The 27,463-nt window shown below is 42.5% G+C and overlaps 3 protein-coding genes across 8 annotated transcripts in view; 1 reads left to right on the top strand and 2 right to left on the bottom strand.

Moving 5' to 3' along the window:
• Window positions 1–27,463, top strand: part of LOC103280228 (zinc finger protein 420) — a 412,323-nt gene that overhangs the window by 10,564 nt on the left and 374,296 nt on the right. Inside the window, exon 5 of one of the 3 annotated variants that reach the window (XM_062973360.1) lies at window positions 244–3,223. The exons of 1 other annotated variant lie outside the window; for it this stretch is intronic. In XM_062973360.1, the coding sequence (XP_062829430.1) occupies window positions 244–1,574 (1,331 nt within the window). In that variant the 3' untranslated portion in view covers window positions 1,575–3,223. Of the gene's footprint in view, window positions 1–240; window positions 3,224–27,463 lie in introns of those variants that run through there. One more of the 3 variants, XM_062973359.1, reaches the window with a different exon arrangement.
• LOC107982292 (zinc finger protein ZFP2-like) overlaps window positions 8,506–27,463 on the bottom strand; it is a 38,755-nt gene continuing 19,797 nt past the window's right edge. The window contains exon 6 of one of the 3 annotated variants that reach the window (XM_062973393.1): window positions 8,506–10,405. In XM_062973393.1, coding sequence (XP_062829463.1) covers window positions 9,363–10,405 — 1,043 coding nt within the window. In that variant the 3' untranslated portion in view covers window positions 8,506–9,362. Of the gene's footprint in view, window positions 10,406–25,763; window positions 27,334–27,463 lie in introns of those variants that run through there. The other 2 variants (XM_062973394.1, XM_062973392.1) reach the window with 2 other exon arrangements.
• On the bottom strand, window positions 16,264–22,113 carry LOC134297033 (zinc finger and SCAN domain-containing protein 30-like). Of its 2 annotated transcripts, none has more exons than XM_062973519.1 (3): window positions 21,974–22,113; window positions 17,217–17,671; window positions 16,264–16,428 (listed from the first exon to the last, which is right to left on the bottom strand). In XM_062973519.1, exons 2-3 carry the CDS (start codon window positions 17,520–17,522, stop codon window positions 16,267–16,269), a joined length of 468 nt encoding a protein of 155 aa, XP_062829589.1. In that variant the 5' UTR covers window positions 17,523–17,671; window positions 21,974–22,113; the 3' UTR covers window positions 16,264–16,266. The 2 variants fall into 2 exon arrangements, with proteins under 2 accessions (XP_062829589.1, XP_062829590.1); XM_062973520.1 differs by having other exon boundaries at window positions 17,217–17,668; window positions 22,077–22,108.

Genomic DNA, 27,463 nt, shown 5'->3' with positions numbered 1-27,463 from the left:
AAAACATCAAAACATCCGGGCGTCCCCTGGGCAGCGTCCTTGCAGACGGCCAATTCTCTCACTCCAGAAGAAACTTCGGTTGCTCCTGACACGAAATTTTTTTTTCTTTTCCTCCATGTTTATGTTGTTTTAAGGATTATTTTCATCCACTTCTTATCCCACTTCCTTAGAGTCTTTATCACTCACACTGAGGAATTATTGTTTTTTGTTTTTGTTTTTTTTTTTGGTTCTTCTTCACAGTAGATGATGAGGAGAAAAGCAGAAAGCATTTGGGAGACAGTGGAGGCTTTTGTAGACATCAGCAAGCCCAGAGTGAAGATGAAGATTCAGCCAGAGAAAAGTCCTACAAATGCAATGTATGTGGTCAATGTTTTACCCAGAATGTGGCACTTGTGCTTCACAAGACACTTGATGCTGGGACAAGCCATCATAAATGGAAAGTATTTGCAAATTGTGTTGTTGATTACGAATTGCCAGATCTGTGCCAACAAGAAATCTTTGAAGAAAACAAGGATTTCCTGAGCGAGGAGTGTGAGAAACCATATGAATGCAAAGAATGTGATAAATGTTTTGTTCTAAGTTCATCCCTTGTGAGACACCAGAGAGTCCACACTGGAGAAAACCCATATAGTTGCCCAGATTGTGGGAAATGTTTTGCTTCCAGTTCAAGCTTGGTAAAGCACAAAATACTTCACACAGGAGAGAAGCCATACCAATGCCAGGAGTGTGGAAAATGTTTTGTTTACAGTTCACAATTGCTGAGCCATAAAATACTTCACACAGGAGAGAAGCCATACCAATGCCAGGAGTGTGGGAAATGTTTTGCTGACAGGTCAGCCTTGGCGAAGCACAACAGACTCCACACAGGAGAGAAACCATACCAATGCCAGGAGTGTGGAAAATGTTTTGCTGACAGTTCACAATTGCTGAGGCACAAAAGACTCCACACAGGAGAGAATCCATACCAATGCCAGGAGTGTGGGAAATGTTTTGTTTATAGTTCACAGTTGATGAGGCACAAAAAACTCCATACAGGAGAAAAGCCATACCAATGCCAGGAGTGTGAGAAATGTTTTGCCCGTAGTTCATATTTGGTGAGGCACAAAAAACTTCACACAGGAGAGAAGTCATACCAATGCCAGGAGTGTGGGAAATGTTTTGCTGACAGTTCAGACTTGGTGAGGCACAGAAGACTCCACACAGGAGAGAAGCCATACCAATGCCAGGAGTGTGAGAAATGTTTTGTTTCCAGTACATGTTTGGTGAGGCACAAAAGACTTCATACAGGAGAGAAGCCATACCAATGCCAGGAGTGTGAGAAATGTTTTGCTTCCAGTTCAGGCTTGGTGAAGCACAAAAGACTTCACACAGGCGAGAAGCCATACCAATGCCAGGAGTGTGGGAATTGCTATCCTCGCAAGTCATCACTTCTGAGACACCAGAGCATCCACACAGGAGAGAAACCATTCCAGTGCCAGGAGTGTGGGAAATGTTTTACTCAGAGTTCATCCCTTTTGAGCCACCAGAGAATTCATAGAGGAGAAACACCATCCAAAGAGATGGGACAAAAGTAATAACATGAATTGCAACAGGGAAATTGCAGGTTGTGGACATTCTGGTGCTGTAGAGTACACATTCAACATTTCCCGATGAACACGTGTGATTCCCTTGGTGTTAAGTAGCACTTGGCTTGACTTTGGACTGATCTCTTAGACAACTCTCTCCTTGGTTCCACTTTAATGGAACCTATCCCCGTATTCCTCCTTTTTTCACTCTAATTTTATCTATAGACTCTTGAGCTCTGCACTAATCACCTTTTGCTATGTGCAAAATTGATGCTCAGGCTTTTAAATTAATTGTCTTGTTATGTCGTTTTTGTTTATTGTTGGAATGTTTTAAATTGCTGTTAAATTTTATACATGTAATGCTATGTTATGTTGTTGTTCGGGCTTGTCCCTGTGTAAGCTGCCTCGAGTCCTTTTGGGGAGATGGGGCGGGTATAAGAATAAAGTTTATTATTATTATATTTTTGGTTTCGAACACCATTCAGGTTTTTGGTGGGTTTTTTTGTTTGGCTTTGTTTCACTTGGGACAGTTTTGGAGAACTCTTTTGCTTCTCTGGATACTGACATCACTGTGGAATTGGACTGTCTTTCCCTGTGTCAGTCTTTGTGAGTAAACATCTTATTTCAAATAGAACTGTTTGAGAAGTTTTGCCTAAGATTTGGTGGAATCCCTGTTCTTGTCATTTGAATCCTTAAGTGGAGGTCCTGTTCTTGGAGCAGCAGAAAGCAACCTCCCTGTTACAATCCTTCAGAGGGTTAAATATGATTTCATCTATTCTGGAAAAAAACCCATATGTAATTCCATTAATTGTTCTTCTTGGACTTGGTTTCCAGCTCCTTCACCACCTTGGTTGCAAATTTCCATTTTGCGAATGTTCTTTTTCAGTTGCAATTTCAGAATTGAACACAAGGTTTCTGTTGAGGCAAAACCAAAGAAAAAGATGATTGCACTATTTTTTCCCTTGATCTGCAAATTATATTTCTGGCTTGAATTTACTGTCTGGTTCCCTGCTCCTGACACTTTTAATGCACATTACATTGAAAAACACGAATCTTGTTATTTTAGAATTCATATTATATATCGTTGATTTTATTATAAACTATCAGAATTTGATCTATCTTGTTGTACTGTTTAGTACACAATGATTGTTTAGTTTAACTTTAACAGTTTTTGGCAGTTCTTTGTTAGAACATTACCAATATCAGCTGCTTCTAATCTAGTGATTCTACTCAAAGTGTCTAATGCTTTTTTGTTCTTACTTTTTGGTGTGTTTCTTTACCAAGTACTTTTGCATTTTTATATCGCCATTTGTTCAGATTTTTGTGTATGTATGTGTATGTGTGTGTGTATGTATATATATATATATATATACATATATATGTGTGTGTGTGTGTGTATGTATATATATATATACATATATATGTGTGTGTGTGTATGTGTGTATATTTATATGTATATATATGTATATATAAATATGGACACTTTAGCTTTGTTTTTGCTTTTTTGCTTTTTTTTTCTCTCTCTCTCTCCCTTTTTGATCCTTTTTTAATCGCAGTTTTCCTACTTTCTATACAATCAAATGTTCTCACTCTTTTGATGTTAATTTACTCTATCTTATAAGGTAAAACTTCAATAAAAATATATTTTTAAAAAAGAATGTGATCTATCTTTTAAAATTCAAGTCTTTGGATCTTATATATGAAGAAAAAAGTTTGTGTAAAGCAGGAAAGGGCAAACTGTGGCTCTCCAAGTGTTTTTGAACTTCAACTCTCACAATCTTTAACAGTCAGTAACCTGGCTGGGATTCCTGGGAGTTGAAGTCCAAACAACTGGAGGTTTGACATTAGAATGAAAACAAGAACAACAGCATTTGTATAATTAATACAAGCTTCCCAACTAGTCACTTCCAATTGCTTGAGAAAATCTAATTACCAATAAAGAGATTCCCGTATTTATGTGAATCTAATAAAAGGTAAAGGTTTCCCCTGACGTAAAGTCCAGTCATGTCTGACTCTGGGGGTTGGTGCTCATCTCCATTTCTAAGCCGAAGAGCTGGCGTTGTCCATAGACACCTCCAAGGTCATGTGGCCAGCATGACTGCATGGAGCACCGTTACCTTCGCGCTGGAGCAGTACCTATTGATCTACTCACATTGGCATGTTTTCGAACTGCTAGGTTGGCAGGAGCTGGAGCTAACAGCAGCCGCTCCCGCCGCTCCCGGGGATGGAACCTTTGTAGTAGTCACATGCAAAACTTAAAATGTGGAAATCAGTGGCACCCTTCTAACAAAACTCTGAATTAGGATTCCCCTGCCTTAGCAGAAGGGTGCTTTGGAGAGAAGCTATTGCAGCAGCAGATTTCTCAAAGGCTGTCACCAGTGAAGACCCTGCTCTTGATGGGTACTTTTGTTGTATCTCCCACCCAAGTATGTGTTCCTCCACCTTGGGAAAAGGGAGCAGTGGGACTTGACCCATTGCTGATATATTCTTTTTCTGTGTTAGATGCTCTGCTCTGCTCCTGGCAATCCGGTTTAGGGAAGCACCTAGCAACACGGTTGCTTCCCAAGCAGTGAGTTGTCACCGAGGGACAGGGCTCTGTCCCTCGGCGACCACTCAGCCCAAGGAAGCGCCTGTGAGTGCTGCTGCCTAGCAACACTCACAGGCGCTTCCCAAGCAGCGAGTGGTTGCCGAGGGACATCTCCCCAGATCTCCCTCGGCCAGACCCTTGCTGGAGGGAAAAGTTTCCTCCAGCAAGGGCTTGGCCGAGGAAAACCCGCGGCACGCTCCTCGTCTCTCCGAGGGACAGGCCCTTGCTGGAGTAAGGGCCTGTCCCTCCGAGAAACGCCCCACGCACCCCGGATCTGGTGGCGCCTCGGATAATACAGAGGCTCGGTTAACCGGGGCTCGGTTAACCGAGACTCTACTGTAGAGGAATTCCAGACATGAATCATTCAAGGGCAGCTAACGACTCCAAACGAAGGATTCCCCTAGACAAGAAGAAGCCAGGACATGAAGCTTGCCAGGCCATTAATGCTAATCAAGGTGATTTATTATAACATTCACACTGGCCTCCAACAGACAAGAGTTCATTCCCCTACCCCGGACCTTCCACAGATATATAAACCCCACTTGCCTAGTTTTCCAATATACCTCACAACCTCTGAGGATGCCACCCTCGGGTCCTTAGGATGTCTAGTTTACCTGGACCAGGTCCCCACTCACTGAAGTCTCCTTTGTTTCTCTTTTTTTCTTCTTCCGGCAATCCGGTTTAGGGAAGCACCCGTGAGTGCTGCTGCTTCTTCTCCCTCCTTTCCTCCTTTCCTTCCTTTCTTTCTCCTTTCCTCCCTCTTTTCCTTCCTTTCCCTTTTTCTTCCTTCCTCACGTTTTCCCCCTTTCCTCCTTTTCTTCCACTTTGCCTGCCTTCCTTCCCCTTTTTCCTCTGAGAAGTCTGGCTGGTTAAAGGTACTTTGGAAAACTATGTCTCTCATGTATATAATTTGCCCCAAACACTTGATGTTTTTTTCCTATGTGTTCGTATTTTGCCTATATGTTGTGCTAACCAAATGTTTGATGCTCCCGAGATCCTCATTCCTTCCCTTTGTAGGAAACCTTGTTCCTGAACCCAAAGATGTCTTGCATCCCACACAATTGTATAGCTTGGGGGAAAGAAACTAAGCTGAGAACTTCCTCATCAAGTTCCCAGTTTCACCTATATCTTTGGACTTTACCTGGACATTGCTGCCTTGAGTCCCCTCGGGTGAGAAAGGCAGGATAAAAGTGATGTAAATAAATAAATAAACACAATACTTCTATTCAGGTGGGGGAAATCACCTCTCCCCACCCTTGGGGAAGAACCAATTTCACCACCTGCGCCTTTGATGAACAGGACCTCTCGCATTGGAAGGAATCAGCATTTCTACAGCCAAAACCCATCCTCTGAAATTTTTGCGTGATTGTATTAATATATGATGTTTTGTTTCTCTGGGGTCTGGAATTGCCAGCCCAGCCCTATTAATGGGCCATGTCATGTTCATCTCATAAGACAACAGCATTTCTGGGTAGGGCCAAAAACGCCCTCAATCCTTTTGCTATTTTTCCTGTTCAATAAAAGGAACCTCATTTCTAGATGCTTAATCATTCTTTGTCCCAGCCCACGCTGGCCAGTGAGCCAAGCCCCTTTCTGTGACTGGTCAGAATTGGAGGCTTGGTTGCAGCCTGCCAGCTTGTGTATAAAAAGGGATGTGAAACTGTATTCTGTATGCTATCTACTTTGTGAATGAATCACTAGCTAGCATCTTATCTGCAGATAATAACATCTTCTTTGGCTGCAAATCACCTTCTCTCCTTGCTTGCTGGCTAATTTCAATTGGAACTGTATTCTGTATGCTCACCAAAGCAGGGACTCACTCAAAATGGGCAGCTCAGGTAAATCACTTGCCTGGGTTTCTGCCAACAGGCTTCTCCCTGGTCTCACTGCCAGGGGTTGCCTCCTAAAATGGGGCCAACAGGAACACTGAACTATCTCATTTGTGTGATCTATTGGGAAAATCAATTTGTCTCATTTTTCAACATCTGGAGACTCTGAATGAGAAACTGGACCACCTTTTAACTGGCTTGTCTCTAATTGCAAAAAAACTGGATTCAAAATCTTTGCACATAGAACGTAGAGGACAATGTGACCTCAAGATTATTCGAAGGAACGGGATTACTGGACGGGGAGGGGGAGGGAGTAAGGTTTAACGATAAAAAAGGGAGGGAGATATAGAACTGTCTTGGAGAAAGAGAGGGAGGGAGGATCACATCAGAACGAGAATCTGCACAGGAGGGACAATAAGTGGAACATTGCGAATCACCCACGAGAAGAGTCCAAAAATACAATTCCAGCATTAGTTGGCCAAGAGCTAGACTCTTCACAACAATATCAGCTTTTACAGCCTAATAAGCTGGCATTGGAAATTTTGGATTCCCAATTAAATAGAGGCAGATGGTCCTCACGGAGGGCAGTTAAAGTATCCCAGGGCCAGATTTTAAATAAACAAGATAAGTCCCATAACCTGGCTCCATAGGGAATATCAGTGTGAAGTCCACACCCTACATCTTCTACTTACTTTTGAAGACAACTCAATACTGGAAGAGGTTTTGGCACAAAATTGGTGGCTAAATTTTTGGGGGATTTATATTGGGAGGATCCTTCATGAACCAGTCGTTCAGCCCCTTCTTACTGGTGTTAGATCAGATCCACAGATAAAAGCTAGACTAAAAAGTATCCCAAGGTCCTCCACCACTGACCTTAGATCAGACCTCCTAAATAAAATTAGCCCAATTCCTGCCCAACGGTCCACAGATTCACCCCTAGATATATCACATAAGGGACTAGATACGCCATATTTGGCTCAAGCCCCCGTTAAAAGAAACTACTGCTCCCAGCCCCAGGCATTGCCCTTATTTAGTCCCTCCACAGGCACTTTAAGCGACTCCCTCCTTTCCCTCCTTCAAGAAACCCCCCCTGCCAAAAAAAACCTCCTAGGGTTAGGATATCCTTTAGTTCCTTGGTATCAGAGAGCTGACTAGCTCCATTAGATAACTCTCTTGCCCTGGCTGTTCCTGAGGAGGGGGGTTTCCAGGATCAGGGAGAGGCCATTGAGGTGGTGTGGAGAGGGAAAAATGTGGTCAAATCCATCAGCCCAGGGAGAAGCACAGCAAAGTTCTTGCGACCTTGAGGAAAGATAGGTCTGGTAGCCTTCATGACAGACCCCTTGGGTTTAAGGTCCTGCTACTAAATGCCAGATCTGTTAATGGTAAAACAGCAGTAATCCAGGACTTGATCCTGGAGGAAAAGGCAGATCTGGCTTGCATCACCATAACCTGGATGGACGAGTTGGGGGGAGTTAATCTCACTCAGCTGTGTCCACCAGACTATGGGGTGTATCAGCAAGCCAGACCCAGGGGGCGGGGAGGTGGGGTTGCAGTGGTCTATCAGGAATCTATCCCCCTGATGGGTTCCACAATCGTCTGGGTTTGAATGTGCCCACGTGAAAGTGGGGAACTGGGACAGTTTGGGGAGTCTCTTGTGTACCGCCCACCCTGCAACACAGCAGTCTCTCTGCCTGAGCTTGCAGAGGTGGTATCTAGCTTGGTGTTGGGAGACTTTAATATCCACTCAGAGACCACCTTATCTGGTCCAGCCCAGGACTTCATGGTTGCCATGACGACCATGGGACTTTCTCAAGTGATCTCTGGTCCCACTCATCACTCCACAGGGGTGGGAGACCAATTAAGATGGTCTGCCCCAGGAGGCTTATGGATCCGGATGGACTCCTGACGTCTCTTGGAAATCTTCCTGTCATGGCAGAAAATCCATCTGTGCCTGGGGCTTCGTTTATTTTGGATTTATCTATTACTTTAGTGAGCTCATCCATAGCAGTAATGAATCTCATGCTCTACAAAAAGGGGATATACCAAATTCGTGAGTGGATACTATTAGAATTCTTATTCCCAAACAAGACAGAGATATGGAACACCTGAAAAACTTCCAACCAATATCGCTGCTAAAGTGCGATTACAAACTGCAGAAATTCTTGTAAATAGATTGAAATATAGTGACTAGTTGGGATGCTTGTACAGTAGTCTCTCACTTATCCAACACTCGCTTATCCAATGTTCTGGATTATCCAACGCATTTTTGTAGTCAATGTTTTCAATACATCGTGATATTTTGGTGCTAAATTTATAAACAACAGGGGAAGAGGCTCCTTCTTCTGCCACCCTCCCTATTATCCGACAGTTTTGCTTATCCGACTTTCTGCCCACCAGTTTAAGTTGGATACGCGAGACTCTACTGTATATAAGATTCAGAGTCTTACATTTTGTAAAGTAGATCATATTCTCCCTTAGCCTATAACAAATTCTGTTATATATAACATTGTAAATACTAAAATAATAAAGCTCATGTTTTTCAATTTAATATAGCAGTGTGCCAGGAGTGGAAAAACAACCAGTAAATTCTATTGCAACTAATGGTAATGGAGCTGGAAACTAAGCCCAAGAAGAACAATTGATGGACTTACATATGGTTTCTTTTGAGAATAGGTTACATAGCAATCATATTTAACCCTCTGAAGGATTGTCACAAGGAGCTTACTTTCTGCTGCTCCAGAGGACTTCAATTTATGGATTCACATAGCCAAGAAGGAGACTACGAAATCTTAGGCAGATGTTCTCAAAGGGTTCTGTTTTAAATCAGATATTTACCCACAAAGGCTGACCAGGGGAAAGCCAGTCCAGTCCCATGGTGATACCCATGCCCAGAGAAGCAAAAGAGTTCTCCAAACAGTCCCCAAACTAAGCAAAAAAAGCAACAAATAACAAAACCTGAACAGAGTATGAAAGTTAGAAAAGAGTTGTCTAAGAAGGAAAGGATACCTGTTCAGGCCTTGGTAGTGGGGTTATATGTCTGTAAAATGTTCATTGTTTTTGTGTTTTGTTTCACTGTAAGTTGTTAATGTATGTAAATAAAAATTATTATATTGGGGGGAAAAAAGAGTTGTCTAAGAGATCAGTCCAAAATCAAGCCAAGTGCCACCTAAAGACAAGGGAATCACATGTTTTCATCAGGTGTTGAATGTATAGCCTACAGCATCAGAATGTCCACGACCTACAATTTCCCTTTTGCAACTAATTTTATTAGGTTTGTCTCAGTTCTTAGGATGATTTATCTCCTGTATGTAGTCTCTGAAGGTTCAAAAGGTATACATCCTGGAGAAAACATTTCCCAAACGCCTGGCATTTGTATGTTTTTTAGCCTGTGTGGATTCTTTGGTGCTTATTAAGGGATGAAGTCTGAGTAAAACATTTTCCACATTTGTGACATTTGTATGGTTTCTCTCGTGTGTGGGTTCTCCAGTGGTCTATAAGGTGTACATTCTGGACAAAACATCTCCCACACTCCTGGCATTTGTATGGTTTCTCTCCTGTGTGAAGTTTTTGGTGCCTCACCAAGTGTGAACTGTAAGCAAAACTTTTACCACAATCGGGGCATCTGTATGGTTTCTCCCCTGTGTGAACTCTCTGGTGGGTCACAAGGGATGAACTTCGAACAAAACATTTTCCACACTCCTGGCATTTGTATGGTTTCTCTCCTGTGTGGGATCCCCAGTGCTCTACAAGGTGTGTATTCTGAGTAAAACATTCCCCACACTCCTGGCACTTGTACGGTTTCTCTCCTGTATGAAGTCTTTTGTGGCTTACTAAATGTGAACTGTAGGAAAAACACTTCCCACACTCCTGGCACTTGTATGGTTTCTCTCCTGTGTGAAGTCTTTTGTGGCTCACCAAGTGTGAACTGTAAGCAAAACACTTTCCACACTCCTGGCATCTGTATGGTTTTTCTCCCGTATGAAATCTTTCGTGTTTCACCAGGTGTGAACTCTGGATAAAAGATTTCCCACACTCCTGGCACTTGTATGGTTTTTCTCTTGTGTGGATTTTCTGATGAGTCATCAATAGCGATCTGTAAGCAAAATGTTTTCCACACTCTTGGCATATGAAATCCTCAGTTCCTTCACAGATTTCTCGTTGGTTCAAAAGTGGCAATTTGTAATCAACAACACGTTTTCCAAGTACTTTCCATTTAAAATAGCTTTTCCCAGCATGGAGTGTCTCATGAAGCACGAGCTCCTTATTTTGGGTAAAACATTGCCCACATACATTGCATTTGTAGGGCCTTTCTGTGGCAGAATCTCCATCTTCACTGTGGACTTGCTGGTGTGTAGGAAGACCCCCATTGTGTCCAAAATGCTTCCTGTGTTGGGTGCATACATTGCTTTTCTTCCAGTTATCTGCTGTGAAGAAGGACAGAAACAATTATTCCTCAAGATAAGAAGTGGATTAAAATGATCCTTAAAATAACAGGCATGGAGGATATAAATGTTGTTCTCTCCCCACCCCTTGATCAGTAAAGAAGGACATTGTTTCACTACCTAGAGTTTCTAATGCAGGGATTCTCAAACTGTGCTCAAAGGAGCCCTTGGGACTTCGCAGGTCATGCTGCCTCCTGCCTCCTCCTCTTTACTCCTTCTGAGAAATGCAAGAAAGTTAAACTTTTTTAGCCACGGAACCCATTTTGAAGCAAAAGTTTCTCGTGGAGCCCAAGAAATGTTTATATATCAGGCATGGGCAAATTTTTAGACCAACATAAATTGAACAGTATTTCGGTGGAATACCCCAGGGCCCATCCAGTCCAACCCCTTTCTGCCATGCAGGGAAAGCACAATCAAAGCACCCCCAACAAATGTTAATTAAGCTTTTGTAATAATAATAATAATAATAATAAGAAGAAGAAGAAGAAGAAGAAGAAGAAGAAGAAGACGACTCATGACCATTCATCATTCACTGCATCCTCGCAGTGATGTTAACCGGCTATATCTGCCTAGAAGAGGACTCTTATAAGTAAAACAAGCAGTCAAAGAAGAAGAAGAACATGCCCTGGCAGAATATGTAAAGCAATGTGAAGAATCTGCTGTGATTGAAGTCAAAAATCAGAAACTCCTCAAAGAACAACAGACAAGGATTCGGCACAAGAAGACTGCACTACAAACTAGAGCTGACAGTTGGCACAACAAAGCATTTCATGGAAAGTTCCTTGACAAAATTGAAGGAAAAGCTGATAGGGAGAAGACCTGGCTCTGGCTCACGAATTGGACCCTGAAGAAGGAGACAGAAGGCCTGATCCTTGCAGCCCAGGAGCAAGCCATCAGAACAAATGCAATTAAGGCCAAGATCGAAAAATCAGCTGATGACCTAAAATGCAGACTGTGCAAGGAAGCTGACGAAACCATTGATCATATCCTCAGCTGCTATAAGAAAATCGCACAGACAGACTACAAACAGAGGCACACCTATGTGGCCCAAATGATTCACTGGAACTTATGCCACAACTGCCACCTCCCAACAGTAAAGAACTGGTGGGATCACAAACCTGCAAAGATAATGGAAAATGAACACGCAAAAATACTGTGGGACTTTCGAATCCAGACTGACAAAGTTCTGGAAAACAACACACCAGACCTCACAGTTGAGGAAAAGAAAAAAGGTTTGGATTATTGATGTCGCCATACCAGGTGACAGTCGGATTGATGGAAAAACAACAGGAAAAACTCAGCCGTTATCAGGACCTCAAGATCAAACTGCTCTGGCACAACCCAGTACAGGTAGTCTTGGTGGTAATTGGCACACTGGGTGCTGTGCAGAAAGATCTCAGCCAGCATTTGGAAACAATAAACATTGTCAAAATTATGATCTGTCAACAGCAAAAGGCCACCTTGCTGGGATCTGCGTGCATCATCTGAAAATACATCACACAGTCCTAGACACTTGGGAAGTGTTCAACTTGTGATTTTGTGATAAGAAATCCAGCATATATCTCTCATTTGCTGTGTCATACTATGTCGTTGTGTCAATAGTAATAATAATAATAATGGCAGAAACCTTAGAGGCCATCCAGTCCAACCTTCTACTGCCATGCAGGAAAAGCACAGTCAAAGGACCCCCTGAGTGGTGGGAGTAAAATAGCGCTTTGGAAACAAGGAAGGTGAGAGGGGAAAGATCAGGGTGGCGAGGAAGGTCAGGAAAAAAGGCTTTTGGGGTGAGGGAAGAGAGGGAAAGGGTCTTTTGACAGTGAGGGAGGTAGAGGGAGCAGGAAGGAAGAGGGAAAGCTTGGAGTGGGAGGGGGAAGGAGGAGGAGGAAACTGTAGAGCCCCTCAGTATGCTTCACAGAGCTCCAAGGGCTCCCCGGAGCACAATTTGAAAATGACTGCTCTAAACCTTCATCTCAGTCATTAATTTATTTATTTTTTCATGTCAGGAGCAACTTGAGAATCTTCAAGTTGCTTCTGTAGTGAGAGAATTGGCCGTCTGCAAGGACGTTGCTCAGGGGACGCCCGGATGTTTTGATGTTTTACCTTCCTTGTGGGAGGCTTCTCTCATGTCCCCGCATGGAACTGGAGCTGATAGAGGGAGCTCATCCACGCTCTCCCTGGGTGGGATTCGAACCTGGCACCCTTCAGGTCAGCAACCCAACCTTCAAGTCACAAGGCTTTAACTCACTACTCCACCGGGGTAAGTCATTAATAAAGATGTTGATCAGTACTGGGCCCAGGACCAAATCCTGTCGCATTCCACTAGTCACTTTTTCAAGATGAAGAGGAACCATCTTGTGAATGACTGAGGCCAGGGGTTTTTGATGATCTGGGAGAGGCAGCATACAAGAATAAAGGATCCACCTATTACTCTTATTTTTCTAACATAAGCCCTGCCTTGAGGACCCTTGCTGAGTATTGGTCCCGCCAGAGAGCTGCTGATTGAGATACTGCATTTTGAAACAGAAATCACCATCCATGAGGGAGCCTTACCAAGAGAGTCCACAATCCCATGAATCTCCTCCATGATCTGCATGTGCAAGACTTTCTGATCAGGATTCAGAAGAGCCCACTCCTCTGAAGAGAAATGAACAGCTACGTCCTCAAAGATGATTGGGCCCTGCTGGAAAAAGAAAAGATTTCCTTCTCATATAAGGGCTATCAAGAAGAAAAATCTACAAGTATCTCTCAACAATAGATTTACATTCCTGTTGGTTGTCTGAATAGAAAAATGAAAAGGGCCTCCGTGCCAAAGTTTAAGCTCTGTAGAGACGTTCAGCTGGTCACAGTCATAACCATTTCTTAATTGATATGTAGAATCAGAAATGGAATCTGGACATGTTCCAGTTTTTATCGTGGCGTCCTAAACTGGACACAGTGTTATTCCAGGTGAGGTCTCACCAAAGCAGAAAGAAGGTCACCATGACTTCTCTTAATCTCTACACTATATTTGTTTGGATGCAGCCCAAAATCCCATAGGCTTTCAAGCTGGAGCATCACATTGTTGGCTCATGTTCAACTTGTGGTCTACGAACACTCCAAGATACCTTTCATATGAACGGTTGTCGAGCCAGGTGTCGCCCATCCTGTACCTGTGCATTGCATATTTCATGTCTTAATGTACTATCCTACATTTATCCTTGTTGAAATCAATGTGTTTAGTTTTGTCCCAGCTCTCTAACAGAATTCTGATCCTGTCTTCTGAAGTATTAGCTATCACTGCTAATTAGGTATAATGTGCAAACTTGATAAGCATGCCCTCTAAACCTTCATCCAAGTCAATAATAAAGATGTTGAACAGCATCAGGTCTAGGACAGAACCCTGCAGCACCCCACTAGTCACTTCTTTCTAGGATGAAGAAGAACCATTGGTGAGAACCTTTGGGCCTGGATGCTCAACCAATTACAAATCCTCGTAGCAGTATTATTGTTTAGCTCAAACTTTATTAGTTTGTTTGTAAGAAGATCATGGGGGACCTTGTCAAAGACCTTTCTGAAATCAAAATATATGGCATTAAAATAAAACTTTTTTATATCCCACCCCTTCTCCTGAAGAGGACTCAGAGCAACTCCCAAGGGGCATTCACAGCCTTGTGTTGTCGAAGGCTTTCATGGCCGGGATTACAGGTCATGAAAGCCTTCGACAACACAACGAGGATGCCTGCCATAAATGTAGCGAAACATCTGGAGAGAATACTTCTGGAACATGGTCATACAGCCTGGAAAACATACAACAACCCTGATTCACAGCATTCCCTTCATCTACCCAGCATGCAACTCTAGCAAATAAACAGATAAGGTTAATCTGACATGACTTATTTTTGAGAAACCCATGTTGCCTTTTAGTGATCACAGCATCTTTTTATTAATTATTCCAGGCTGCCTAATTAATGATCTGCTCTAAAATATTTCGTTATTTAGGTCAGGCTTACTGGACAGTAATTGTTTGGGTCTTCTTTTTTCCCTTCTTGAAGATAGGAACAATATTTGTCCTCCTCCAATCTGCTGGGATTTCTCATCTTCTCCAAGAATTCTCAAATATTACTGCCAGTGGTTCTGAAATTACTTCTGCTAGTTTCTTCAATATATTTGGATTGCATATCCCCTATTGCCTGGTCGCCTACATACTGGTCAGGTTGAAATCTGATTTTCTTTCTAGAGAAGACCGAGGAAAAAGGGTGTTGAGTAGTTCTGCCTTTTCCCTATCCCGTTAACATTGCAGCTCCTTCTCCATGCATTTTCTTCATTTTTCCTTCTTCTGCTCACAAAATAAAATAAAAAATTCCCCTTTTCATTGTTTTTAATCTCTCTGACAAGCCTGAGCTCATTTTCCGATTTAGCTTGTCAGACCTTTCCCCTACTTATGCTGGTTAGTCATTTGAATTCTTTGGTGATTCCCCCACCCCACCCCTTTCCATTACTTGTACATACTCCTTTTAAACCACAACTCACTTGAACGTTTTTTGAACATCCATTTTGGTTTGTTTAGACTTCAAATATCCTCCCCCCTTTTGTTGGCACTGTTCACAACTGTGCCTTCAATATCTCACTTCTAAGAAAACACATTGCATCTTGTCTGTTTCTACAGATTTCATGATTACGTATGACTGGGACAAATGACACCCAGGCAGCTCCAGTCCTCCTCTCCCAGAAATCCTTCTGCTTACCTGATTCAGTTCCACTCCATCACAAAGGGGAAGAAACGAGTGAAGATTCGGTGACAAAATCATTTCAGCCTCTGGGAGTGAGAACAAGGTTTGGAAAGCAAATCACATAAATATGTCTCAGAGGTTACAATTACAGCCCTAAAAAGAAACCTTTGTGGAAATGACCCTAAGAACACAGGAGCATTCAACAGTCCAGGAATATGTAAAATTTTAGGGTTTAGAACTTTATCTCGCAAGAAGTGCTGTGAGTAGGTTGAATTGAAACTAGTGCTGGTCTTGGTACTTCAATTGACTAAAGTTATTCTTTGTTGTGTTGAAGAACCTCATAACCTCTGAAGATGTCTGCCATAGATGTGGATGAAACATCAGGAGAGGAGATTCCATCTGAACATCAGGAAGAACTTCCTCACTGTGAGAGCTGTTCAGCAGCGGAACTCTCTCCCCTGGACAGTGGTGGAGGCTCCTTCTTTGGAGGCTTTTAAACAGAAGCTGGATGGCCATCTGTCGGGGGTGCTTTGAATGCGATTTCCTCTTCTTGGCAGGGGGTTGGACTGGATGGCCCATGAGGTCTCTTCCAACTCTACTATTCTATGATTCTATGCTACTGGAACATGGCCATACAGCCTGGAAAACTCACAGCAACCCAGTTATTCATTGTTGCCTGTTTGTCTTCCAGCTCAGTTTCAGGACTAATCTTACCTTCAGATCCCACCTGGGAAGATACTGAAGGGCTGAATTTTCAGTTCTATTCAAGCAAATCACAGTGAAATTACACCTTTTGCAACCGAATGTCTACTACTACCACAACAACTACTACTACCACTACTACTACTACTACTACTAATAATAATAATCTTATTTATTACCCGCCTCTCCTTGTGGCTCGATGCGGGTTACAACAGAATTAAAAAAAACCCAAATATTGCAAAAATTCAACAAATATACATATTTCTATAAAAGATCCACATTAAAACTGCATTTCTATAAAATACATATTAAAGTAAATAAAACAAAGGAAATGAGTTTAAGATATATGCCCATCTCAAGGCCAAATGATCCTGCATATGCACCTTCTCAAGCTCAAACTATGGATATGCTGCAGTCCTCCCCAAGGGGAATTTACACTGGCATAAAACACCAAAACTCCCAGAAGAGTTCCTTCTTACCCTGCAAGGCTGCAGCTCCATCTCCTTCCTGCTTCAGTTCCTTCTGCCTGAGACTCTGGGTGGTGTCTGAGGGAGGTTTTTCTGATGCAGGGACATTAGACGGCACTTTGTGGTTCTGGAAGAGCATAGAGTATTCCAGAAGTAATAAGGAGAGAGTAAAAAAAAACATACCATGTGCTAGGTCTTATTTTTAGGGGATGTCTTATTTTTTCCAAGAAGAAGAATTCACATTTATTGTTGAACAAAAAAATGAACATTTATTATATACTGCACAGTAGTTGTCATCACAAACCAACATAACCAAACCAGACAAACTATGACTCCTGACAATAATTTCTTGTTACTACTGTATAAATATAAATAATATAACATTAATATATTATTACCATTATTTCCATGTACAACTGGTATGTGCATTTACCGATCCTGCAAGTTCTGGTGTTTTGTTTGGCAGGCGCCGGGCATGCTTCCAAACAAAAACTTTGCTAGGTCTTACTTTTGGGGGAGGCCTTATATTTAGCAATTCAGCAAAACCTCTGCTAGGTCTTATTTTTTGGGGATGTCTTATTTTCGGGGAAACAGGGTACCTATGTGCAGAAACTGCATTGACTTTTTGAAAAGAATAACTCTGAGATGGCAACCTAGTTTGAAACAAATTCCTCACTTCCACTTGCATCATTTTCAAAGTGATATCTGGGGTCAACAAATTTGCGTAGATCAGCACCCGAGCTAACAGTGGATATGGAGGTGACAGCAGGAGGGGCAGAGCAGGTGGGAAAAAGGCAGAGGGAGCAGAGTACGGCTTCTCCACCACATTGGTCCCTTCTTGGATGAAAGGCAGGATGTAAGCTTAACCTGTCCATCAGCCGCAATGTTAGTGAAACCAAGAGGCAATGCTCTCACCTGTCCTTCCTGCCTCTTGTCCTCTGCCCGACTCAGGAGGAAGCCTTCCGCCAGGGCCACGGCCTGGGAACAGGTCTCTGCCCCACACTCTCGGACCCAGCTCCCCATCTCTGGGGGCAGGAGGCTCAGGAACTGCTCCAGGATCACCAGGTCCAGCATCTCCGCCTTGGTGTGTTGCTCTGGCTTCAGCCACTGGCAGCAGAGATTGTGGAGGCGGCTGCAAGTCTCTCTGGGCCCCTCGCCCTCTTGGTAGGAGGACTGCCTGAAGTGCAGTCGCTGTATGTGTGCATTCAGGAACGTCTGCATAGTTCTTTCCTAGGATTCCCCACTGCTCCCGGGGGCCCTGCCTGCTTCAGGTCCAGTATCCAAGATGCTTCTCCTCCCTCTTTTCTCAAGGGAAAGAAATCCCTGAACAGGCTCTACTCCAAAAATTTCAGCCAAAAATCACATTTCTTCTGTGAAGGAAAGGCAGAATTAGACAACAGGTTTTGGCAGGCTTTTACTTTTTATTTATAAAGAACCAACGGAGGATGACCATAGCAGGATCTCCGGGTTGTTGTATGTTTTCCAGGCTGTATGGCCATGTTCCAGAAGTATTGTCTCCTGACGTTTCGCCCACATCTATGGCAGGCATCCTCAGAGGTTGTGAGGTTACCTCTGAGGATGCCTGCCATAGATGTGGGCGAAACGTCAGAGACAATACTTCTGGAACATGGTCATAAAGCCCGGAAAACACACAACAACCCTGTGATCCCAGCCATGAAAGCCTTTGACAACACAGCAGGATCTGTTGACTAAAACAGTACAGTAGAGTCTCACTAATCCAAGCCTCGCTTATCCAAGCCTCTGGATAATCCAAGCCATTTTTGTAGTCAATGTTTACAATATATCGTGATATTTTGGTGCTAAATTTGTAAATACAGTAATTACAACATAACATTACTATGTATTTTTTTTAAAAAAAAAATTATTTATGATTTTCAAATACAGTGCATACTTTTAAAAATGTGGGTAAGTGAAGCAGGGTCAATAGACCAAAAAGAAAGCCAAAAACCCAAGAGAATAAAAAAAAAAAAACAGAAACAAAAAGGAACCACATACCAAATATACAAAACAAAAATAGAAACAAATCTAAACAAAACCAAAAGAAAAGAAAGAAAGAGAGAAAGAAAAGGGAAAAAGAAAGGGAGAGAGGAAAAATAAGGGGGTTACATCAAGGGGAAATAACATACTTCAGGGAACATAATTAACAAGGGAAGTATTCTTCCATTTTTTCTTTCTTTCTGGTCCTTTTAGCACTATATTCAGATCCATGTATACTTATAATTATATCACATCATATTGGGTTCAGTTCATTTCTTGCAGTATTCTTCTAATTTACTCCAATTTGTCCTTCTTATATATCTTCCGTTTGTTTCCTTCAAAAGGAACGTAAGTTTGTCCATATTTTTTTCTCTTCTAACTTGTGTATCCATAGTTCTTTATTCGGAATATCCTTCATTTTCCAAAGTCCTATGCAAAACTTTGGAAAACATTACTATGGATTGAACTACCTTTTCTGTCAAATTTGTTGTATAACATGAAGTTTTGGTGCTTAATTTGTAAAATCATAACCTAATTTGATGTTTAATGGGCTTTTCCTTAATCCCTCCTTATTATCCAAGATATTCGCTTATCCAAGCTTCTGCCGGCCCATTTAGCTTGGATAAGTGAGACTCTACTGTATTAATAGTACAGTGTTCCCTCACTACTTTGCGGTTCACTTTTCGTGGATTCGCTGTTTTGCGGTTTTTCAACAAACTCTAAAAGACTATTATAAATCATAAAAAAATTACAATTTACAGCCTAAGGAAGGGATGAAGGAGAAGCCAAAAGAAGAGAAAATAATAATAATAATAATAAAACTTTATTTATACCCCGCCACCATCTCCCCAACGGGGACTCGGGGCGGCTTACATGGGGCCATGCCCAGACACCATACAATATAACAAAATAAAACAACATATCATAACACAATATAACAGTGCAGAAATAATCATATACATTACAGCACAAATCAGAGAAAACAGTAAAAAACAGGGCGGGCCACATGAACACTTAATTAAAAACTCGGGAGAGAGAGGCATACGAATAAAGGGAACAGGGATATAAAATGGTGAAGCAGTCTAAAGGATAGAATCCAAGGGGAATAACCAAAGAGGTATATAACATTTACTCCTCAAAGGCACATCGGAAAAGCCATGTTTTTAGATCTTTCTTAAAGGCTAACAAGGTGGGGGCTTGCCTGATCTCAGTGGGCAGTGAATTCCACAGTCGGGGGGCCACAGCAGAAAAGGCCCTCTCCCTCGTTCCCACAAGACGGGCCTGGGATAAAGGCAGTGGCGAAAGAAGGGCCTCCCCGGATGAACGAAGGGATCGGGCAGGTTTATGATAGGAGATACGGTCACTAAGGTAGGTGGGTCCCAAACCGTTTAGGGCTTTATAGATGATGGTCTGCACCTTGAATTGGGACCGGAAAGTGAACGGCAGCCAGTGGAGCTCTTTGAACAGGGGAGTAGATCGTTCCCTGTAGCTCGCCCCTGTTATTAATCTGGCCGCCGAACGCTGAACCAATTGTAGTTTCCGGGCCGTCTTCAAGGGAAGCCCCACGTAGAGCGCATTACAGTAGTCCAGTCTAGAGGTAACTAAGGCATGCACCACCGTGGTCAAGTCAGACTTCACGAGGTATGGTCGCAGTTGGCGCACAAGTTTGAGTTGTGCGAAGGCCCTCCCGGCCACCGCCGACACCTGAGCCTCAAGCGTCAACGCTGAGTCCAGGAGGACCCCCAAACTGCGGACCTGTGATTTCAGGGGGAGTGCAACCCCGTCCAGCACAGGTTGCCACCCAATACCCCGATCCGACGAGCGACTGACCAGGAGGGCCTCTGTCTTATCAGGATTGATCCTCAGCTTGTTCCTCCTCATCCAGTCCGCCACAGCGGCCAGGCACTGGTTCAGAATCCGAGGGGCTTCCTTGGAGTTAGATGGAAATGAGTAGTGGATTTGTGTGTCATCTGCGTAGATGGCAACACCCTCCAAAACTCCGGATGACCTCTCCCAACGGTTTCATGTAGATGTTGAATAGCATGGGGGATAAAATAGACCCATGCGGGACCCCACAGGTCAATGGCCAGGGTCCGAGCAGGTATCCCCCAGCTTCACCATCTGGGAACGACCCTCCAGGAAGGACCTGGAGCCACTGCAGAACAGTGCCACCAAGCCCCATCCCGGAGAGCCTCCCCAGAAGGATACCATGGTCGATGGTATCGAAAGCCGCTGAGATGTCCAAGAGAACCAGCAGGGTCACACTCCCCCTGTCCAGCTCCCTGCGGAGGTCATCCACCAGGGCAACCAAAGCCGTCTCGGTGCTGTATCCAGGCCTGAAGCCAGACTGCGAGCGGTCCAGAAAATCAGTGTCATCGAGGAACTCCTGGAGCTGCGTGGCAACCACCCGCTCCAGAACCTTGCCCAAAAACGGGAGGTTGGAGATTGGTCTGTAGTTGTTACAAACAGATGGATCAAGCGAGGGCTTTTTTAGTAGTGGTTTTACTACTGCCTGCTTAAAGCAGGATGGAACTGACCCCTGAACCAAAGAAGCATTTATTATGGTCACAAACCAATCCAACAACCCATCTTTGGCCAGCTTAACCAGCCAGGAGGGACAAGGATCCAGAGCGCAGGTGGTCGCCCTCACAGACCCAAGAATCCCCTCCACGTCATCAGGAAGAACAAGCCGGAAAGAATCCCATAAGATCGAACAGACAGGTACCTCGGTTACCTCCTCTGGGACTACAATTAAACTGGAGTCTAGCTCAAGGCGTATCTGAGCAACTTTGCCTGCAAAATGGTGCGCGAAATCGCTGCACCTAGTTGCCAAGTCATCGGGAAGCCCCTGGGCCTCAGGAGGCCGCAGGAGCTCCCCAACAACTCGGAACAACTCCGAAGGCCTATTGGCCGCAGACGCTATGCGGGTAGTCGTGAAAGCTTTCCTGGCTGCTCGCAAAGCCACGGAGTAAGCCTTAATAGCGGCTTTAGCCCGTGCTTGGTCAGACACATCCTGAGATTTCCTCCAGATGCACTCTAGTCCCCTCCTCGCACGCTTCATCACAGCCAGTTCCTAAGTGAACCAAGGAGTCGACGTGGCTCTACGCAGAGAGAGGGGACGTTCGGGAGCGATCGTGTCCAGTGCCCCTGCCAACTCCCTGTTATAGCGATCAGCAAGGACATCGACAGGATCGCCAGTCTCCAGAACAGGAAGATCCCCAAGAGACCTCAGGAGTCCATCCGGATCCATCAACCTCCTGGGGCGGACCATCTTAGTGGGTCCACCACCCCTGCGGAGGTTAGAAGACACGGCGAAAAGGAGCCCAGGCGGCAACGGGAGGAGGAGGAGGCGATTTATCAACACACGATTGGTTGATAAAGACTTAAAATAGTGTATAACTACTAAAATAATGTCTAAATATTAAAATAAATATAGTGTCCCTACTTCGCGGATTTTCACTTATTGCGGGTGATCCTGGAACCTAACCCCAGCGATAAGTGAGGGAACACTGTATACAGTTACATTTTGTATCATTTCTAAACCTCGTATTCAAAGGAATTTGAATAATTGACCTATCCGCTCTCTTTAATTGGAATATAAATGGTTGCAAGCCCTGTTATTAGATATTTTATAACTGCACACACACATACCACGAGTGTGTTAAAAGGCCAACCTGTGAGGGAAACAGGCCTGAGCCAACTTTGGCCCTCCCTCCAGGTGTTTTGGGCCTCAGCCCCTCTTTGGCCCTTTGGAGAAGGTCTGGGAATAAGACTCACCAGAAGAAGAAGGATGAGAAGGAGGAGGAGGAAGAGGAGGAGACAGCCCAAAGGAGCAAACTCCCTCTCCCAGCCGGGCAAGGAAGGGTTAAGGGGAGGGAGTTTGGTTCCTAGAGGGGCAGGAAAAGCGCATATAAGGAGGCTCACTTCCTTCCTGCCTCTCTGGGAACCAAACTCTCTCCCCTTAACCCTTCCTTGCCCAGCGTTACACAGGAAGGAGGGGGAAAGAGCATCTCCCAAAAGGACTAAAGATGATGGCATAGATATGGTCATGGAAGAAAAATTCTCTACTATTAGGATGGTTAGTTAGATATATTATGTCCCTGTCAAACCATTGAACATTAAAGGTAAGCAATCAATCAATCCAGGGAGGAGAACAGGGCATCCTGATTCATTAGACCAGGGGTCCCCAAACTAAGGCCCAGGGGCCGGATGCGGCCCTCCAAGGTCATTTACCTGGCCCCCGCCCTCAGTTTTATAATATATTTTTATATCAGTTTTAATAATATAATATATTGTATATACATATAATATTGATAAAAATATTATAATGTTATACAATATAATACTAATAATAATACCATATAATAATATTAATTATGTTATATATTACATATAGTATTACAGTATAGTGGTATAGTTCAATATAGTAATGTATAATGCTAATATCGTGCTATGCTAATTATATTATATTATATTATATTATATTACAGTATATTATATTATATACCCCTTCGGGGTAAGAAGGGTGGGATATAAATGTAGTAAATAAATGTAGTAAGTAAATAAATAATTAATTTTAGACTTAGACTCACCCAAATTCTGAAATGACTTGAAGGCACACAACAACAACAACAACAATCCTAATTAACTTGACTATCTCATTGGCCAGTAGCAGGCCCACACTTTCCATTGAAATCCTGATAGGTTTATGTTGGTTAAGATTGTTTTCATTTTTACATATTGTATTGTTCTTTATTGTTGTTGTTGTTGTTGTTGTTTTGCACTACAAATAAGACATGTGCAGTGTGCATAGGAATTTGTTTGTATTTTTTTTCAAATGATAATTCGGCCCCTCAACAGTCTGAAGGATTGTAGACTGGCCCTTTGCTTTAAAAGTTTGAGGACCCCTGCATTAGACTAAATTCCGCTTCCTTCCCCCTCCCTCCCCTTTCCTTCTTCAAGGGACTGATTCGCTCCTTATGGGGTGAAGTGGCCAGCCAGCCACTCCACCCCAGATCCCTGGCTGGCCCCTTGTACCAGATGACGCAGGAATATAAACCAACCTGGTGGAGGGCCACCTCTGGCAATTGATCTGCACCAACTGGACTCAAATATCTTCCACCCAGAAATTTGTTATCCTGATTTAGTGGTTCTTTCCACATTTCAGAAGCCACTTCTTCCACCTCTGCCAATTCTCTCACACAGCAGAAGTGACTTGCAGTATGTTCTCAAGTTACTTCTGACACAATAAAAAAAAAACCCGAACTAATTCACATCAGTGTGAACAGAGGTTTTCTCCAGCGACTGGAAAATGACATTTCACTGGCTATTTATGTGAAGCCTCTTCAATGACTTATAGCCTCAGAGCCAATCTACATTGCCGTATAACATCAAGAATATCAGATTTGAACTTGATTACAGTAGAGTTTCACTTATCCAAGGTTCTGGATTATCCAAGGCAGGGGTCCTCAAACTTTTGAAGCAGAGGGCCAGTCCACAATCCTTCAAACTGTTGAGGGGGCCGAATTATCATTTGAAGAAAAAACCCGAACAAATTCCTATGCACACTGCACATGTCTTATTTGTAGAGCAAAACAGCAACAACAATGAAAGAACAATATAATATTTTAAAATGAAAACAATTGTAACCAACATAAACCTATCAGGATTTCAATGGGAAGTGTGGGCCTGCTTCTGGCCAATGAGATAGTCAGGTTGATTAGGATTGTTGTTGTTGTGTGCCTTCAAGTTGTTTCAGACTTTGGGCAAGAGTAAGTCTAAAATTATTTATTTATTCATTTACTACATTTATTTATTACATTTATATCCAGCCCTTCTCACCCCGAAGGGGACTCAGAGCAGCTGTATGTACATACAATGTATTATTAGCATAGCACAATATTAGCATTATATTTTACTATATTGAACTATACCACTATACTGTAATATTATATGTAATATGTAACATATAATTAATATTATTATATGGTATTATTATTAGTATTATATTGTATAACATTATAATATTATTATCAATATTATATGTATATACAATATATTATTTAAAATGATATAAAAATGTATTATAAAAATGAGGGCGGGGGGCAGGTAAATGACCTTGGAGGGACGCATCCGGCCCCCGGGCCTTAGTTTGGGGACCCCTGATCCAAGGCATTTTTGTAGTCAATGTTTTCAATATATCGTGATATTTTGGTGCTAAATTCGTAAATACAGTAATTACACTAAATACAGTAATTACAGTAAAAATCATAACCTAGGCTTTTCCTTAATCCCTGCTTAATATCCAAGATATTCGCTTATCCAAGGTTCTGCCGGCCCGTTTAGCTTGGATAAGTGAGACTCTACTGTATATGGCATTGTAGACTCATATAACACAGTTCAAAGCCGATAATGTGGATTATCTGCTTTGATAATCTGGATTACAGTAGAGTCTCACTTAACTAACATAAATGGGCCGGCAGAATGTTGGATAAGCAAATATGTTGGATAATAAGGAGGGATTAAGGAAAAGCCTATTAAACATCAAATTAGGTTATGATTTTACAAATTATGCACCCAAACATCATGTTATACAACAAATTTGACAGAAAAAGTAGTTCAATATGCAGTAATGCTATGTAGTAATTACTGTATTTACAAATTTAGCACCAAAATATCACGATGTATTGAAAACATTGACTACAAAAATGCGTTGGATAATCCAGAATGTTGGATAAGCGAGTGTTGGATAAGTGAGACTCTACTGCATATGGCAGTGTAGAAGAGGCCTCAGTCTCACTTCCACCTGTTTGTAGTGGTCTGCCATTAGATGATAACATCAAATTGCATCATGCATCAGATGATCACAAGAAATAAAAAGGACCCTAATGTACCCATGAAGTACAGTAGAGTCTCACTTATCCAAGCTTCACTTATCCAATGTTCTGTATTATCCAACGCAGTCTGCAAATGGTGCTAAATTCGTAAATACAGTAATTACTACATAACATTACTGTGTATTGAACTGCTTTTTCTGTCAACATGTTGTTTTGGTGTTTAATTTGTAAAATCATAATGTAATTTTATGTTTAATAGGCTTTTTTCTTAATCTCTCCTTATTATCCAACATTTTCGCTTATCCAATGTTCTGCCAGCCCATTTATGTTGCATAAGTGAGCCTCTACTGTACTCTCTTTTCTGGATTTCATATCCTGGTCATATTTTTCATGTTTTCCTCTGCCGGGCATTTCCTTAATTTCTGTTTTGGAGTAAAATGGCTATATGCCCCAAACTAGCTGGAAAGTTTGTATTTATTATACAAACATTAAGATGTTTATTCTACACAGACATCTATTTCCCTACAATAGAAGTTCCAAGGACTTGAATTGTGCAAAACCTATCAAATTATCACCTTGCCTATCATAGATTCAAATACTCAAAATATAAACACGGTGCATTCTAAAATAATACGAAAGTTCCTTTATTTCAATTTAATGTGGATTAGCAGTGTGCCAGGAGCAAGAAAATGACCAGTAAATTCTAGCCAGTGATACAAATTGGGGAATAACACTGGAAACATCCTTTCCTCTGGCTTGGCCTCAAAAGAAGCATTGTGTCCTGTTTGAAATCAAATGTTTGCTCACAATGACTGTTTTTTAGCCCGTGTGTATTCTCTGGTGCTTATTAAGGGATGAAGTCTGAGTAAAACATTTTCCACATTTGTGGCATTTGTATGGTTTCTCTCCAGTGTGAATTTTTTTGTGCCTTGCCAAGCATGAACTGTCAGCAAAACATTTCCCACACTCCTGGCATTGGTATGGCTTCTCTCCTGTATGGAGTCTTTTGTGTTTCACCAAGTCTGAGTGGGAAGCAAAACATTTCTCACACTCCTGGCACTGGTATGGCATCTCCTTTGTGTGGAGTCTTTTGTGCCTCACCAATTCTGAACTGCAAGTAAAAGATTTCCCACATTCCTGGCACTGGTATGGTTTCTCTCCAGTGTGAAATCTTTTGTGCCTCAGCAAGGCTGAACTGTCAGCAAAACATTTCTCACACTCCTGGCATTGGTATGGCTTCTCTCCTGTGTGGAGTCTTTCGTGCTTCACCAAGTATGAACTGTAAGCAAAACATTTCCCACACTCCTGGCATTGGTATGGTTTCTCTCCTGTGTGGAGTCTTTTGTGGCTCACCAAGCATGAACTGTAAGAAAAACATTTCCCACACTCCTGGCATTGGTATGGTTTCTCTCCTGTGTGGAGTCTTTTGTGCCTCACCAACTGTGAATTGGAAACAAAACGTTTCACACACTCCTGGCATTGGTATGGCTTCTCTCCTGTGTGATGTCTTTTGTGTTTCACCAAGCATGAACTGTAAGCAAAACATTTCTCACACTCCTGGCATTTGTATGGTTTCTCTCCTGTGTGGAGTCTTTTGTGCCTCACCAATTGTGAACTGGAAGCAAAACATTTCCCACACTCCTGGCATTGATATGGTTTCTCTCCCGTGTGGTGTCTTTTGTGAACCACCAAGTGTGAACTGTAAGCAAAACATTTCCCACACTCCTGACATTGGTATAGCTTCCCTCCCTTGTGGGATCTCCAGTGGTCAATAAGGTGTTTATTCTGAGTAAAACATTTCCCACACTCCTGGCATTGGTGTGGTCCTTGTCCTGTGTGAAATCTCCCATGTTTCACCAATTGTGAACTCTGGATAAAAGATTTCTCACCCTCCCGGCTTATGAAATCCTCGGTTCTTTCAAAGATTTCTTCTTGGCTCAGATGTGGCAATTTGTATTCACCAACACATTTTCCTGATTCTTCCCTTTTAAATTGGCTTTTCCCTGCATGGAATGTCTTATGAAGTACAAGTGCCATAGTTTGGGTAAAACACTGCCCACATATATTGCATTTGTATGGCCTTTCTCTGGCAGAAACTCCATCTTCTCTATGGGTTTGCTGGCGTCTAGGAAGGCTCCCGTTGTCTACCAAATCCTTCCTCTGTTTGGTGCATACATTGCTCTTCTTCCAGTTATCTGCTGTGAGGAAGAAGGACAGAAACAATCATTCCCCAGTGTGAGTGATAAGGATTCTAAGAAAGTGGGTAAGAAGTGGAAATTATCCTTAAAACAACATAGATATGGAGGAAAATAAGATATAAATGCTGTC

Source organism: Anolis carolinensis, chromosome 2 (genome assembly GCF_035594765.1).
Source record: "Anolis carolinensis isolate JA03-04 chromosome 2, rAnoCar3.1.pri, whole genome shotgun sequence".
In the NCBI taxonomy this organism is placed as follows: Eukaryota; Metazoa; Chordata; class Lepidosauria; order Squamata; family Dactyloidae; genus Anolis; species Anolis carolinensis.
This window is presented reverse-complemented; position numbering and strand designations above follow the sequence as displayed.

Excerpts from the sequence above, each read along its gene's own strand:
- LOC134297033 (XM_062973519.1), bottom strand. The coding sequence starts at position 17,522 with ATGCAGACGTTCCTGAATGCACACATACAGCGACTGCACTTCAGGCAG. Across the intron at positions 16,429-17,216 it reads ACAAGAGGCAGGAAGGACAG|AACCACAAAGTGCCGTCTAA; the intron begins GTGAGAGCATTG and ends ATGCTCTTCCAG.